The sequence below is a fragment of the Octodon degus genome, unplaced genomic scaffold, assembly GCF_000260255.1.
Source record: "Octodon degus isolate 3935 unplaced genomic scaffold, OctDeg1.0 scaffold00215, whole genome shotgun sequence".
NCBI lineage: Eukaryota > Metazoa > Chordata > Mammalia > Rodentia > Octodontidae > Octodon > Octodon degus.
The window spans coordinates 2,541,136-2,554,576 of NW_004524791.1; the positions used below are offsets into that span (position 1 = coordinate 2,541,136).

Sequence of the window (13,441 nt, forward strand, 5' to 3'; positions counted from 1 at the left end):
CCGGGTCGCCGGGTCGCCGCGCCGGCTGACGACGTGCGGAGGGCCAGCGTCCACCCAGCGGCGGGAGTCTGACTTTCGGAGCTGTCGGCTCGAGGGGTTGCGGACCCTGACGTGGCGACCCCGCGCCCGCCGGAGGGCCTCGAGCGGGCGGCCGGCCCCGGGTTTGTGGCCAGGCTCTCATTTCCTGCACGGTGGGATGGTTTTCGCGGCTAAGGGGTGACTGAAGCGCTCTCGCTGCCGTGTTAACTTGGGGCTGTTTGTGTCCTCTTAGCAGTGCGCGCTAGCTGCGGACAAGAGGAAAGTGCGCTGTGCCAGGAGCGTGTGGGGTGCGGGCTGCAGGGGAAGCGCAGGAGCCCTTCTGAAGCCAGAAATCAGCCCAGCCAGGGGGGCTGGCCACTTAGCGTCCCGCCAAGGGTTAGTGTGCAAAGGAGGTGACAGTTGTTTTCTTCTGTCGCTGGAGCCCCAAGCAAGTTCAGCCTGCAGCAGGAAGCGCAGATGAAGGAGTTTGGATAGTGGTATTCTGAGCGCTGCATAGCACCTGAAGAGTGAGAGGCTTGTTCCACAGGTGCTTACTTTCACCTAGATAACCATCCTCGCAGACTAGCTTGGACGTTCTCTCCCCAAGGCCAGCTGACTCACTTCTGGAAGTCACTCCCCCCTAGGTGATGGACTGTGGCACTCGGCCAGGCTGAGGGCCCAGGCCCTGCAGCAGGCAGTGTGCGGCTGGCTCATGGGAAATGCGGAGGCGTGGTACAGCAGGGAGGAGGAAGGAGACTGTTGTCTCATCCTGTGGGCAGCTGTACTGCTGGCCCAGGCAGGGCCCTGTGCCCGAGCCCCACTGCCTGGGGGTGGGCAATCTGCCACCAAGGTAGGGTTCCAGTGACTGACCTTTGTCTGTGCTGTTCCGCGTCCCAGGTGGCGCACAGTGAATCATGTTAACAAGAACCAGCATTATACATGCTGACTGGGGCCTGGCTCCATGTCAAACATTCTGACATAACACTCACCCTTCTGCGAAGTAAATACTCCTAATATCTATTTTACAGGTAAGGAAAATGCGATTGAGGGGAAAAAAAGTCCCTGACCAGATCAGAGTGAGGGCTAGTGACGAAGTTCCAGGGTAGTCTGGCTGTCCTGGGTCTGCATCCCACTGCCCCGCCCACACACACAGGGGCAAGTAGCACACCTGCAGCTGGCCCACTGGCACCACCCTCCCCACAGACTGGGGGCTGTGTGCTGCAGAGGCCCCGAAGTGAAAGGCCTGGGGAGATCTGCTGAGTGTCCTTCCAGGTGGCCCTACAGGGCGCACTGTGGTTTGGAATGAGGTTGGTTTGTGGAGAGAGCAGCCTCTAGCTCAGGTCTACCACTGATTTCCACTAATTGTTCTTCTATTATTTCTCATGTTTCTATAATCTTCCTTCTCAATTGAACCGTGTTTTGTGTTTCTACCTGCGCTATATTTTTTTGGTTTGTTTTTTGTCTTTTTTGAGACAGGGTCTCACTATGCAGTTCAGGCTGGTCTTGAGCTCACTTTGTAGTCCAGGTTGGTCTTGAACTCAAAACGATCCTCCTGCCTCAGCCTCCTGAGTGCTGGGATTACAGATGTGTGCTACCACACCCAGCATCTCCATTGCATTTTCATTCTTGTTAAAAGACCAGAGGGCAGCGCTCTGCCCGCTTTGTGGCTTCTACAGTTGTGTCCTGCCTCACTCTCCCCCGGGTTGTCCAGTGACTAGCACATTTTCCAAGCGTGTCTTCTTGTACACATAGGACCTTGTGTAAGAGCCATGATGACAGGTGACCAGGTCACCCCCACCCCGCACACCAGTGTTAAGAGGATTTGTGACTCAGCTTTTAATGGATTTGAATGTGTTTATGAGAGTATAGGATGCAATCCTATTACCACTATTGAAATAAAATTGTTATTGCAGCCTATAGATTGTGCCTGATGATTCTGTAAGACCGGCAAGAAGACAGCTCTGGGGAAAGAACGTACCTTGTCCTTCCGGCCTGTGGGTTTGAGCAAGTCATTAGCTTTTCCAGGCCTCAATTTTCTCTTCAGTAAAATGGGGGTAATTATCTGCCAAGCTGCCTAATATCAGTCTTGGGTTTCTCTCAGGTTGTTATAAAGATAAAATGCAGTAAACAGATGTGGAAGCAGCTTGTGAACCAGAAAGCATTTGGACCAAGGAGTTATAACAGCTGGGTGATGAGAGGTCAGGGCCTGGGAAAGGGCTCCCAACTCCTTTACTGAAACTCGGTCACTCACCAGCCATCCCCACCTGGCTGTGCTGGGGCACTTCTGTCCTGGTGAGGCGGTAGCAGAACACAGACTCCCGTTGCCTCTGCCGGTGGAGCTTCTGGGAGGGTGCAGGTGCCCTGGGGCTGAACCTGATGTGGTGGTGCACACCTGTGAGCCCAGCACCCTGCAGGACAGACAGGAGGGCACCAAGTACCAGTCCACTTTGAGCAGCTGAATTTCCAAAATAAAAAAGGGCTAGGCTTGGCATGATGGTGCAGGCCTGTAATTCTAGCCCTCTAGAGGTTGAGGCAGGAAAATTGTTATGAATTTGATGCCAGCCTGGGCTACACACAAGAGTTGTTTTGTTTGTTTGTTTGTTTGTTTGTTTTCTGCAGAACTGGGGATTGCCAGGCAAGTGCTTATTCTACTGAGCTATCTCCCCGGCCCCACACAAGAGTTTGAGAACAGCCTGATATACATAGTGAGACCCTCTCAAAAACAAAACTAAAACCCTGAACAAATCAAAAACAGATGTTCCAGGGTCTGGACCTGAGAGGGGAGGGGTCTGGGGGCAAGCTGTCCTCCACCCTGGGCCTCCCTTGAGAGCAGCCTACCAACTGCCTGGGTGTGGGATGTGCTTTATTCCAGGCAATTTCCTGCACTTCTGTCTTGAATGTTTTGTGCTTTCTTTTTTTTTTTTTTTTTGGGGGAACCAGGGATTGAACTCAGACCCTTGCACTTGCCAGGGAAGCGCTTATTCTACTGAGCCATCTCCCTGGCTCCTGTTTTGTGCTTTCTAACATACTTGCTCATTAGTACTTCCTTATTACTGGTTCACTTCATGAACTCTATGTGCACCAGAAGGTTTTAGTGTGGCTGCCCCTTACTGTCAGAGGCCAACTTGGACCAGCTCTGGGCTGAGTCAGGACACATTCTGGGCCTCTGGGTCACAGCCTTGATGCCAGGTGCTGGCTGACAGTGCTAGGTCCATTGGGGAGGTCCCAGAAGGATCAGAGGGGGCCGGGGAGATGGCTCAGAACAAGTGCTTACCTGGCGAGCGCCAGGGCCTGAGTTCCATCCCTGGTTCTGCCAAAAAACAAACGCAGAAGGGTCAGAGGCAGCCTTCTAAGCTCATGTGGGCTGTGAGCAGAGGGCATGTCCCTGGGCTGGCCTGCCCACTTCCATTTTGATTCCAGAGGTCCTGGGCTCTGGGTCCTCCCCACTGCCAGCTGGAGATTTCAGGTGAGCATTCCTGAGCCTCAATTTCTAATCTACAAAGTAAGCACTTTGATACTCTACACGCAGAAGCTGATCTTTGGGACTCTGTGTGCGTGCATGTTGTGTGCACATGTGTGTTTGAGATAGAGTTCTACTACGTAGTCAGGCCTCGGGCCGAGGATATAGTTCGTCGGCACAGCACCTGCGCTGCCTGGCAAGCTTGAGGTCCTGAGTTTGAGTTTCAGTACCTGTTTTAGTTACTTTCTTTCATTGCAGGGACCAAATACCTGACGCCCAACATCAGGAAGGAAAGGTTTCTTTAGCTCACAGTTTGTGGAGGTTTCAGTTCATCCTCAGCTGGATCCAAGGCACAGTGGTGCTCGGCAGAGTGTAGCAGTTCATGACAGCGGAAACCAGCAAGAACAAAGGCAAGAAGGGAAGAGCAGCGGTGGCGGGGTGGCAACAGAGAGGAAGGCTCTGTCTTTTCCTTATATTGCCTTCAAGCTACCTGCCCCAGCGTGGGTGTAGCACTCACATCCATAATCCCAGCAGTACCCAGACCCACAATCCCAGCCTTGGATCATGAATTAATCACAAACTCTAGAACTGTGCCTCGGTGGCTGCATGAGGCTGTGGGAGGACAACTACACACAAACCGGAAGAGCACCAGTCAGATCAACAAGAGCCAGGGAGATGGCTCAGCAGCCTAGGCACCTGTCTGGCAAGTGCAAGGTCCTGCGTTGGATCACCTCTCCAAACAAACAAACAAAGCTCTGTAGCCAGGGCTTAAACTTGCTGTGTAGACTGATTATTTCTGGACCTTTGGGAGTGGGGAGTTAACCCAGGACCTCAGACACACCAGGAAATGCTCTACTGCTGAGACATATCCCAGCCTTGAAAACTCTCCTCACTTGTTAGGTTTTGATTTTTTTGAGACAGGACCTCATTATGTAATTCAGTTGGCCTTGCACTTGTGGCAGTCTGCCTGCCTCAACCTCCTGAGTGCTGGGATTCTCCTGTTTATTTGGTATTGGGACTCGAGCTCAAGACCTCAAACTTGCCAGGCAGTCTCTGCACTGCTGAGCACCTCCCCAGCCCTGAGTGCTGGGATTAAAGCATTCCTGGCCAGAGTAGCTGGCTTGATCTCTCTGGCTTTTGGTCCCAAGAGCACCTGACAGGACTGATCCAGTGTGTGAAGGAAGCGAGGGTCCCCCTTGCACGTGGGCAGCCTCCCTCGGTGCTTGCCTAGGATGCAGCCAGTGGTTGTGTTGGCCTTGGCTGTGTCCTCATTGTACAGTTCCAGCTGGCTGTCAGCACAACTGTCCTTCTTGCCTGAGGGGACAGAACTTGCCGTGTTCCTGAAGGGCGGGTCCTCTGGCCTTGGGCCCTTTGGTCACAGTCAAGGATTGTCGTTCACTGGCTCGTCCTGGGCCTCTTGGGCTGTGGGTTTCAAGCGCATCAGTGGTACATCTGCTGCTGTGGGATTTCCATGTGCCATGCTGAACTTTGGTTACCCCCAGCCTCCCTGCTCTCTGTCAGCAGCTGAGGAGGGAGATGCCTTTGTCCCCTGTCCCCTGGGAATTTCCAGGCTCCACCCCTCAGGATGCTGGCCTGTAGATGCTTTGTTGTGCAGAGAACAGGCTGATGGGGCCACAAGCCAGGGCTGCAGGTGCCAGAGGACCAGTCAGTTTTCAGGCTGCTCTGCTCTGGGCTGCAGATCACCAAAAGAGGTGTCTAGGATCCTGTGTCCTGTCTGAAGTTTCTGAAGCCCCTTTTGGGGCCTTGATGAGAAGCTCCGAGGCCTCTGCAGGTAATGATTGACCTGGAGAGCAAAAGGACATTTTCTGTGGAACACAAGGACCGCCTTTAAGTTGTTTTTTGTTTTTGTCTGTCTGTTTGAAACAGGGTCTCACTATGCAGCTCAGACTGGCCTTGAGCTCACTTTGTAGTCCAGGCTCCTCTCAAACTCTTGATGATCCTCCTGCCTCAGCCTACTGAGTGTTGGGATTACAGGCATGTGCCACCATGTCCAGCTCTTTGGTTTGCTTGTTAGTCTGAGACAGGATCTTGCTAGTTGCCCTGGATCCTGGATGCACCCAAGCTGGACCTGCTCCTATCTGAGTGCCACCACGCCGGGTGCCCCCAGGCCTGTGTTAAATCCCTGGTTTGGGTGCTGGCTGAGTAGACTGGAGAGTGAAGGACATGGAGTAGCTGTGGCACAGTGTGCGGGGAGGTGCTGTGAGGGTGGGGTGCAGGGAGGAAAGCTGGTTCCCAAAGGTGTGGCTCAGCCAGAACCTCTTGGTCATTCTGTGGCTGGGCTGCTGCTGCTGCTTAGCCACCTTGGGAAGCAGCAGGCCAGCTGCAGTGCAGTGCGTGGGAGCCAAGCACCCACCCCAGGCTCTGTGACATGGTGCGTGGGAGCCAAGCACCCACCCCAGGCTCTGCAGCGACGAGGGGTGCTGTGGTGGCTGCAGGCCAGTGTCATGGGGAAAGGAAGCAGGAGCTCCAGCGCTGCTTCCTGCTGTCACTCTCAGATGGCTCACAGAGAAGCAGGTGGTCCCCAAGCCTGGCGGGCAACCATGCCATCTTCCTGCAGCACGTTCAGCAGCTTCTCTCGGAGAAGCCTGTGTTGTAGGCTCATATCCGGCTCTGGCTGGAGGGAGCAGCACAGCTGAGTGGGTTACGCTGAGCGGGTTACTGAGAAGCCTGGGCTCTGGAGGGTACTCAGGCTTTCTGTGTGCTCGCACCCAGCATGCACTGCAGGCTGGGGCTCCCTTTCTGTGCTGGGATTGTCCCCAAAGCCATGCTAGGCCAGCACTCCTTCTCAGCCGCTCAGCTGCCCCCCAGACCCCTGCTGTTTTGTTTTATGAAGCCTGTTTGTTACCTCTTCCCTAAGGCAGGTTCCTAAACAGAACAGACAAAATTTAACCAACCAGTCTCACAAGCAGTGTTTACAGTGCAACGTTACTGGTAAGGTGCAGAGGGCCTAGGGCCATCAGGGCAAAGGGAATGGTTGTTCCCCTGGGCAGGAGCTGCCCAGCCCAGGGAGGAGGTGTGTGGACTGCCCAGGAGAGCTGAAAGGTGATTTACAGCCATGTAAAACTAAGATGTAGCAACAGACCAGTAGTAAGGTTCTATACTTAACTCCTGCAAAATCTATCCTTTTATTTCCTGAATGCCTTCTAAAGTTACAAAGTAAAACTGGAGCCAGGAGAGGTGACACACTCCTGTAATTCCAGCAGTGGAGAGGTTGAGACAGGAGGATCATGAGTTCTCGGGCAGTATGAGCTATATAGAGACCCTATCTCAAAACCAAAACAAAGTAAAAGTGGCCCACAGTGACACAGTGTATGAATACAGGGAACCCTGAGCACCTACCTGTCCTCAGTACTAGTTACTATGTTGTGAAAGGCAGAGCTCAGGAGGCCCACATCCCTGGCCCCTGCACCCTGGCACTGGTGGGCAAGCTCTTGGCCTCCTTACCCCCGGCCCCCGATCACAGAGTCTCATGCCCTAGTCTCATGCCCACAGCTGTGCCCCATAGGGCAGCTTTAGAGCCAGCAAGGCCGGGTGGGCTCAGCCTGCTGTGCCCATGGCCACTTCCCCATGCCCCCTGAACCACTGTGGTGCCACATGCCTGTCTCTTTTGGTGGGAGCTGGGCCCCCTGAAGAGGAACAGGGTCCCTTCGGCCTTCTGTCCAGACCCTCGCGCCACAGCACTGCAGTTCAGAGGTTTCTGCTGGCCCCCTTTATTATTACATTTATTTATTTTTTTTTTTTTGCGGAACCGGGGATTGAACTCAGGTCCTTGCGCTTGCCAGGGAAGTGCTTATTCCACTGAGCCATCTCCTCAGCCCCCCTGCCCCTTTATTATTATCATTATTACTTTTTGGTACCAGGGATAGGACTCAGGACCTTGTGCTTGCCAGGAAGGCACTTATGTCATTGAGCTATCTCCCCAGCTTATTACTATTATTTTGGTCCTCTTGAGACGTAGTCTTGCTGTGTCGCTCACACTGGCCTTGAGCTCACTTTGAGGCCCAGACTGGTCTCAAACTTGTAATAATCCTCCTGCCTCATCCTCCCAAGTGCAGGGACTACAAAACTGCACTACCATGATGTTAGGTCTAATATTTATCACCACAAGATCCAGGCTAGCCTGGGGTACACAGTGAGATGTCCAGTTGTCCCCCCAAGCCTCATGCAGTTATGGGGCAGACTTCTAGAGTTTGTGATTAATTCATGATCCAGTGCTGGGATTATGGGTATGAGTGCTGCCCTCAGCCTGGGGCAGATAGCCTGAATGCAACGTATAGGGAGACATATGGGGCGGGGGCGGGCCAGCACTGGCAGGCCCGGGGATCAACCCCCCCACCCCCCGGGCCCATGCACCTGCTTGCGGGTGCTTTAATCCACTGAGCTATTTGGCCAGCCCACTGTTTTGCTGTTTTCCACTGCCATGAAGTTTCCCTCTGCCACATGCCAGTCTGTCTGCCTTGGAGACAGCAAAGTATGGACTGAAACCTCTACAAACTGTGAGCTAAGTAAATCTTTCCTTCCTTAATTCTGGGTATCATTTTTTGGGGTTTTTTTGTGGCAGGTTCAGCCTGCCCCGGGGGTGGAGTGGCACAGCACGTGGTTCTAGGGATCAAACCACGGTCCCTGCACTTTGCCTGAACTTGCCTAAGCAGGCACTTTAGACTGTTGAGCCCGGTATCAGGTATTGGTCTCAGCAATGAGCAAGAAGTAACTGAGGGGGGCTGGGGAGATGGCTCCGTTGAATAAGCACTTGCCTGGCAAGCCCAAGGACCTGAGTTCAATCCCCAGTTCTTAAAAAAAAAAAAAAAAAAAAAAAAAGTAACTGAGGCATGAGACTATCTCAAAAAGCAAAAAAGTAGCCCCCTCAACATTGAAAGCCCAGCACACACATCTGTCACATAGCCCTGGACACTCCATAGGCACTGATGAAGAAAAAGGTGGCAAGGATCGATGGCCTCAGGATCATCGCGAAGATTGTTTGACTTTGCTGCGAGGGGTTTTGGAGACGCTGGAGGCCACACAGCACGGTGAGTCTAACTTGATTCCCTTCAGTGTATCTAGCATAAAAGACCTGGTTTGTGCAGTGTTGAGAAGCAGAACAAATGGGTCGTGGGATGTCACTGGGCTGTAGAATAGCCAGCCCTGCAGCCTGTCTGGACTCCTCTGGGAGATGAGGCACCTCCACCACGTGCAAGGAGAGGCCCACTGCCACTGGTGCTGCTGGTGCCGACTCAGCACCTGCGTCTCACTGCCAGACAAAGACACTTGTGCAGGACTGTGATGTCTAGCGATGTGAGCTGCTCTGCAGCTGAGATGGCCTAAAGTGGCCATCGAGGAGCTGAAGGTCTCTTATTGTTTTTGTGGTGCCAGAGGTTGGCCTGGCACCTCACATGCCAGGCAAGGTCTAGCACTAACCTACATCCCTGCCTGCCCATGAATGTTATTTGAGCCAGAATCTCACTGTGTAGTTCAGGCTGAACTCACTATGCAGCCACAGCTGGCTTCGACTTCCCAGGGAGCGTCCCAGGACTAGAGGCATGTGCCACCACACCTGGTGCCAGCGCTCTGCATTTTGGGCTAGGCTCTCCCAGGCTCAGTTTCGATCCTTCTGCCTCAGCTTCCTGAGTAGCTAGAACAGGCAGGTGTGTGCCACAGCACCTGGAAACATGGAGACGCTTTGAAAACAGGCTATGAAATAAACCAGTCAGAAAAGGACAAAAACTGCAGGTTACACTAGATGAGGTCCTGAGTTTACAGAGTTGGGGGGAATGGGGAGTTACTACTTAAGAGTAGTTTTAGGGCCAGCAAGGTAGCTGGGTGGACAAAGCTCCTGCTTAGGCAAGAATGGGACCATCACACGGTGCACCTGGGGAGGCTGAAAATAGGAGGATCACGACGAGTCTAAGCTGTGTAGTGAGACCCCAAACCAAATATATAAATAAAAAAAAAAAGAGTAGTTTGTTTTACAAGATGTTATCATCACTGAATTCACGCTTAAAATTGTTAAGATGGTAAATTATATGTTTGTAGTTTACCACAGTAAGAACTGGGAAGCAAAAAGAAGAAAGCTGGCTGTGGTGATGTGCCTCTGTACTCCAGCTACTTAGTAGGGTGAGGCATGGGGATCACTTTCTGCTAAATTGCCCTGGCCAGTCATGGTAAAATAAATAACCCTTGCACCAACCCAGCAATAGAAAACTGAGTATCTGGGGGACAGCCCCCCAAGCACCACAGGTGATAGGGCTATAGGAAGAACATGTATTATGTATTCTAAACATAGGTGGCTGTGATAACCCTGAGGGCAGGACCCTGGGGACCAGCGGAGGGGGGTGCATCCCAGTGCCGGGGGAGCTGGGGGGTGGAGAATGGGGTGACTGTGAAGCGAGCTGGGCCTGATTTTGGTGCCAGAAGTGCTGGGCCGGGCAGGTGGGATCCAGGCCCAGCTGACAGCCCTCATATAGCCATGAGGAGGTCAGGGGCGGGAGGTACCAGGGCCTGGCCTGCTCAGGCCACTTCTTCTTTTTTTTTTTTTTTGTATTTAGTACAGGGTCTACAGGGTCTCACTACACAGATCGGACTCATAGTGAGTCTCCTGTTTTCAGCCTCCCAAGAGCTGGGATTACAGGCACACGCCACCACGCTCAGTCTCAGTTGCCATCTCAATGTGCCCTGGGAGTGGGGCCTGCATGGCACGCTGGGGATCGAACCCCAGTTCCTGCCGAAGCAGGTGCTTTAATCTGCTGAACTATCTGGCTGGCCCATGCTCAGGCCATTTTTCTTGGGGTGCTGGTGAATGAACACACTAAGCCACACTATTAGCTCCACAGCTGCCTGTGCCACCTGTGTGGAAGAAGAGGCAGCCAGCAGTGGCCACTTCCCAGCCTGTGGGGAATGAGGAGGTGCCCCCCTGTGCAGAGAAGCCGCCCTGTCCATGTAGCACTGGTGACACTGGGCAAAGAGTGGGGAGAGGCCTCAGTGCTACATGGAGCGAAACCCAGTCCTGCCTCCTTTCCTGGGGAACTTGGGCCTGCACTCTGCTGTCCCTTCCCTGAGCATTGGCCTTCTTTTCTGCAGCCATGCTGGGCTTCCTCTTGGTGAACATTTAGCTTCTGGTTGCTCCAGGGACAGAGGCAATGGAAGGCACATGTGGGCCCCTGGCTGGGACAGGCTGTGTTCAGCTGTCTAATTTCACAGCTTCATGGTTTGTCTCTGGCAAGAAGCAGGCCCCAGCTTTGCTTGTAGAACAAATTCAAGAACTTTGGGGGTGGGGTGGGGTGGGATGTGAGCAGGAGCAGTGGCGGAGGTGTCCAGGAAAGGCCTTGCAGGGACACCCTGGAGACAAGGGTGACCATGGGCAGTCTGGGGACAGGCCTCTACACCAGTCCAAACTGTTGTCTCCAGGGCAGGGCCAGGAGCTGCACTAGGGAAATCCCGGCCCAGTAGTACTGTGTACCATGCTGCGGGGGTACCCATGGAGACTGGGGCCGAAGTGTTGTCTGCTACCATGTTGTTTTTCTGAGATGGACTCTGTGTCACCAGGCTGGGCTCAAGTCATTTTTGTGCCTCAGTTTCCCAGGCAAGTGTGCTTCCAGGTGTTTTGAAGACCCCTTAATAAGCTGGGCGTGGCAGTGCACAACTGTAACCCCAGCACTCAGGCAGCTGAGGCAGGAAGACCACGGTGAGTTGAAGACCAGCCTGGGCTACAGGGACCCACTGTCAAACAAAGCAAGCAAACCCACAACTATGTAGGTTATTTCTGTGGGAAAACTAGGAAGAGGTGGCCATGTGGCTCCTGGACTACAGTGAAGTGTTTCTTCCAGTCCCTAGAAATGCCTGGAAAACAGAATGTAGACACTTGGATCAGATGTAGTGATGGGGGTTCAGGGCAGCACCCCCACCCCCTCTTGATACTGCTACCTTCTTTTTGACAGGGGCATGAGCTAATATAGGCCCAAGAGCCAACTGAGGTACCCTCTTACGCTTGGTAACCATATCCATGTACACTTCTACCTGCACGGAAGTGACTTAATTTCTTCCTACTGCTGTATTTTTCTCTACCATGCTGTATTTACTTAACATGTTCTGCTTCTGTGAAACTTGTTTGCTCTTAGTATGTTTTCAGAGTCAGTTTACAAGACAAATTGCCTGCTTACTCATGTTTCCTACTTAAAACTCCCCAGAGAGATTATTTGATAGATTTAGGTCAGTATTTTTGCTATAGATAAGATACAAATCAAAATAAAAATACTAGCTTCTAGTTCACACCCATCCAGGCCAACAGGTGAGGGTGAGGGTCTTGGGTTTTTAAAAAAAAAATTATTTATTTATTTATGTGTGTGTGTGTGTGTGTGGCCAGCTCAGCCCACCAGGGGGCAGGGCTGGCTGGCATGTGGTGCTGGGGGATTGAACCGCGGTCCCTGTGCTTTGCTAAGCTTGTTCTAAGTAGGTGCTTTAGACCTCTGAGCCATCTCACCAGCCCCTTGGATTTTTTTTTTTTTTTGGCGGAACCGGGGATTGAATTCAGGCCCCTTGAGCTTGCCAGGGAAGCACTCATTCCACTGAGCCATCTCCCCGGCCCCAGTCTTGGATTCTTAATTTTACCAATTAGACCAGGTATGAAAGGGAACCTCTGGGGGCCGGGGAGATGACTCAGTGGAATAAGCGCTTCCCTGGCAAGTGCGCAAGGGTCTGAGTTCAATCCTCGGTTCCTCAAAAAAGCAAAAGAAAAACAAAAACAAAGGGACCTTCTGGATTATCGTTTCATGAATTCTCAGCCTGTGGGCTGCTCTTATCTGATGAAATTACTGGTTCTGGGCAGGAAGGACAAAACCTGGCTGCTCCAGAATGCTTAAATTCCAGTTACAGCACAATACTTGTACAGCAAAGTGTGCCAGGGCCTGTTTTAGGGGTTTCACACCAGCTTCATCTTTTCTTCTCGGTGACCTCATGAAATAGGTGAGGCTCACTGGAGAGCTAAGGTGCTGAGGCCGAAGGGGGCTGGTGGGGTGGGGAGGGCTGCCTGACCACATCCTGTCGTTAGCCCCACCACGCCGCACGAGGAGGAAAGGTCATCTTTAAAGCCGCCTCCACTCTTGAGGTGTTCATCCATGACTTCTTCAACTTTTACCTTGCTTATCGAATTTCCCAGAGTCCAGAAAAATACATAATTTTAAAAAGCACTAAAAAAACATCGATTTTGGCCATCTACCTTCTCCTGGAAAAGCGCGCCGATGCTTTGCCGGGGTCCCGAGTCACTGGATTACTCTGCAGGGTAAACTACATCCCTGTAGCTCAAATGCAGCTTTCCCGCATTTGTAAACTTGCGAGTTACAAGACCGTTCGGGCCTCCTCGCCGAGCTCCGTCATCGCCTCCCGCGTTCCGGGGCAACGAGCCGCCCTTGCTGGGCACGGGGCTTTCCGAGGCTGCGGGCGCCTCACGACGCAGCGGCGAGACGCGTCTCGGGGGCTGCTCTGGTGCTCCAGGGCCGCGCGTCCGGGCGCCGAAGCCTCAGGTCCCGAAGCTCGTCTCCCCGGAGCCGCCCCAGAGCCCTTCGCGGAGCCGAGGGCGACAGGCAACAGCTACCCTCCCTTCCCTTCCACGCCCGCTGCGGGTCTGGGTTCCGGCGCCAGAGCTGGCCAATCGTCGCGGCCAGCAGCGCAAGGCCCGCCCACCGCGTGACGCAGAGGCCAATCCGCTTGCCCGCGGCCCTTCCCGTGAGGCTCCCGCACGACCGTGGCCAATCGTGTGGACGCCCCCCTCCCGCCTCAGGCCTGTAGCGGAAGCCGTCAGCGCCACCTGCCCTTCACCCCAGCAGCGCACTTCCGCCCCGCCGCCGTGACGTGCGCAGTCTGCGGCCCGGCGGGGCGGGCCAATGGCGGGGGCGGACACGGCGGGCCAATGGGCGGGAGCGTCTCATGCGGCCCGCGCCCGCCGCAGCCGCC

General features: G+C 53.6%; 1 protein-coding gene and 1 pseudogene across 1 annotated transcript in view; both read right to left on the reverse strand.

Moving 5' to 3' along the window:
- Spg7 (SPG7, paraplegin matrix AAA peptidase subunit) overlaps positions 1-12,865 on the reverse strand; it is a 47,828-nt gene extending 34,963 nt beyond the window's left edge. The window contains exons 1-4 of the mRNA XM_023705208.1: positions 12,836-12,865; positions 6,027-6,113; positions 2,270-2,426; positions 1,997-2,010 (exon numbers count right to left, since the gene is read on the reverse strand). Coding sequence (XP_023560976.1) covers positions 1,997-2,010; positions 2,270-2,426; positions 6,027-6,113; positions 12,836-12,865 — 288 coding nt within the window. The remainder of the gene's footprint in view (positions 1-1,996; positions 2,011-2,269; positions 2,427-6,026; positions 6,114-12,835) is intronic.
- A 68-nt stretch (positions 12,866-12,933) lies between these two features.
- Positions 12,934-13,441, reverse strand: part of LOC111813708 — a 97,405-nt pseudogene continuing 96,897 nt past the window's right edge.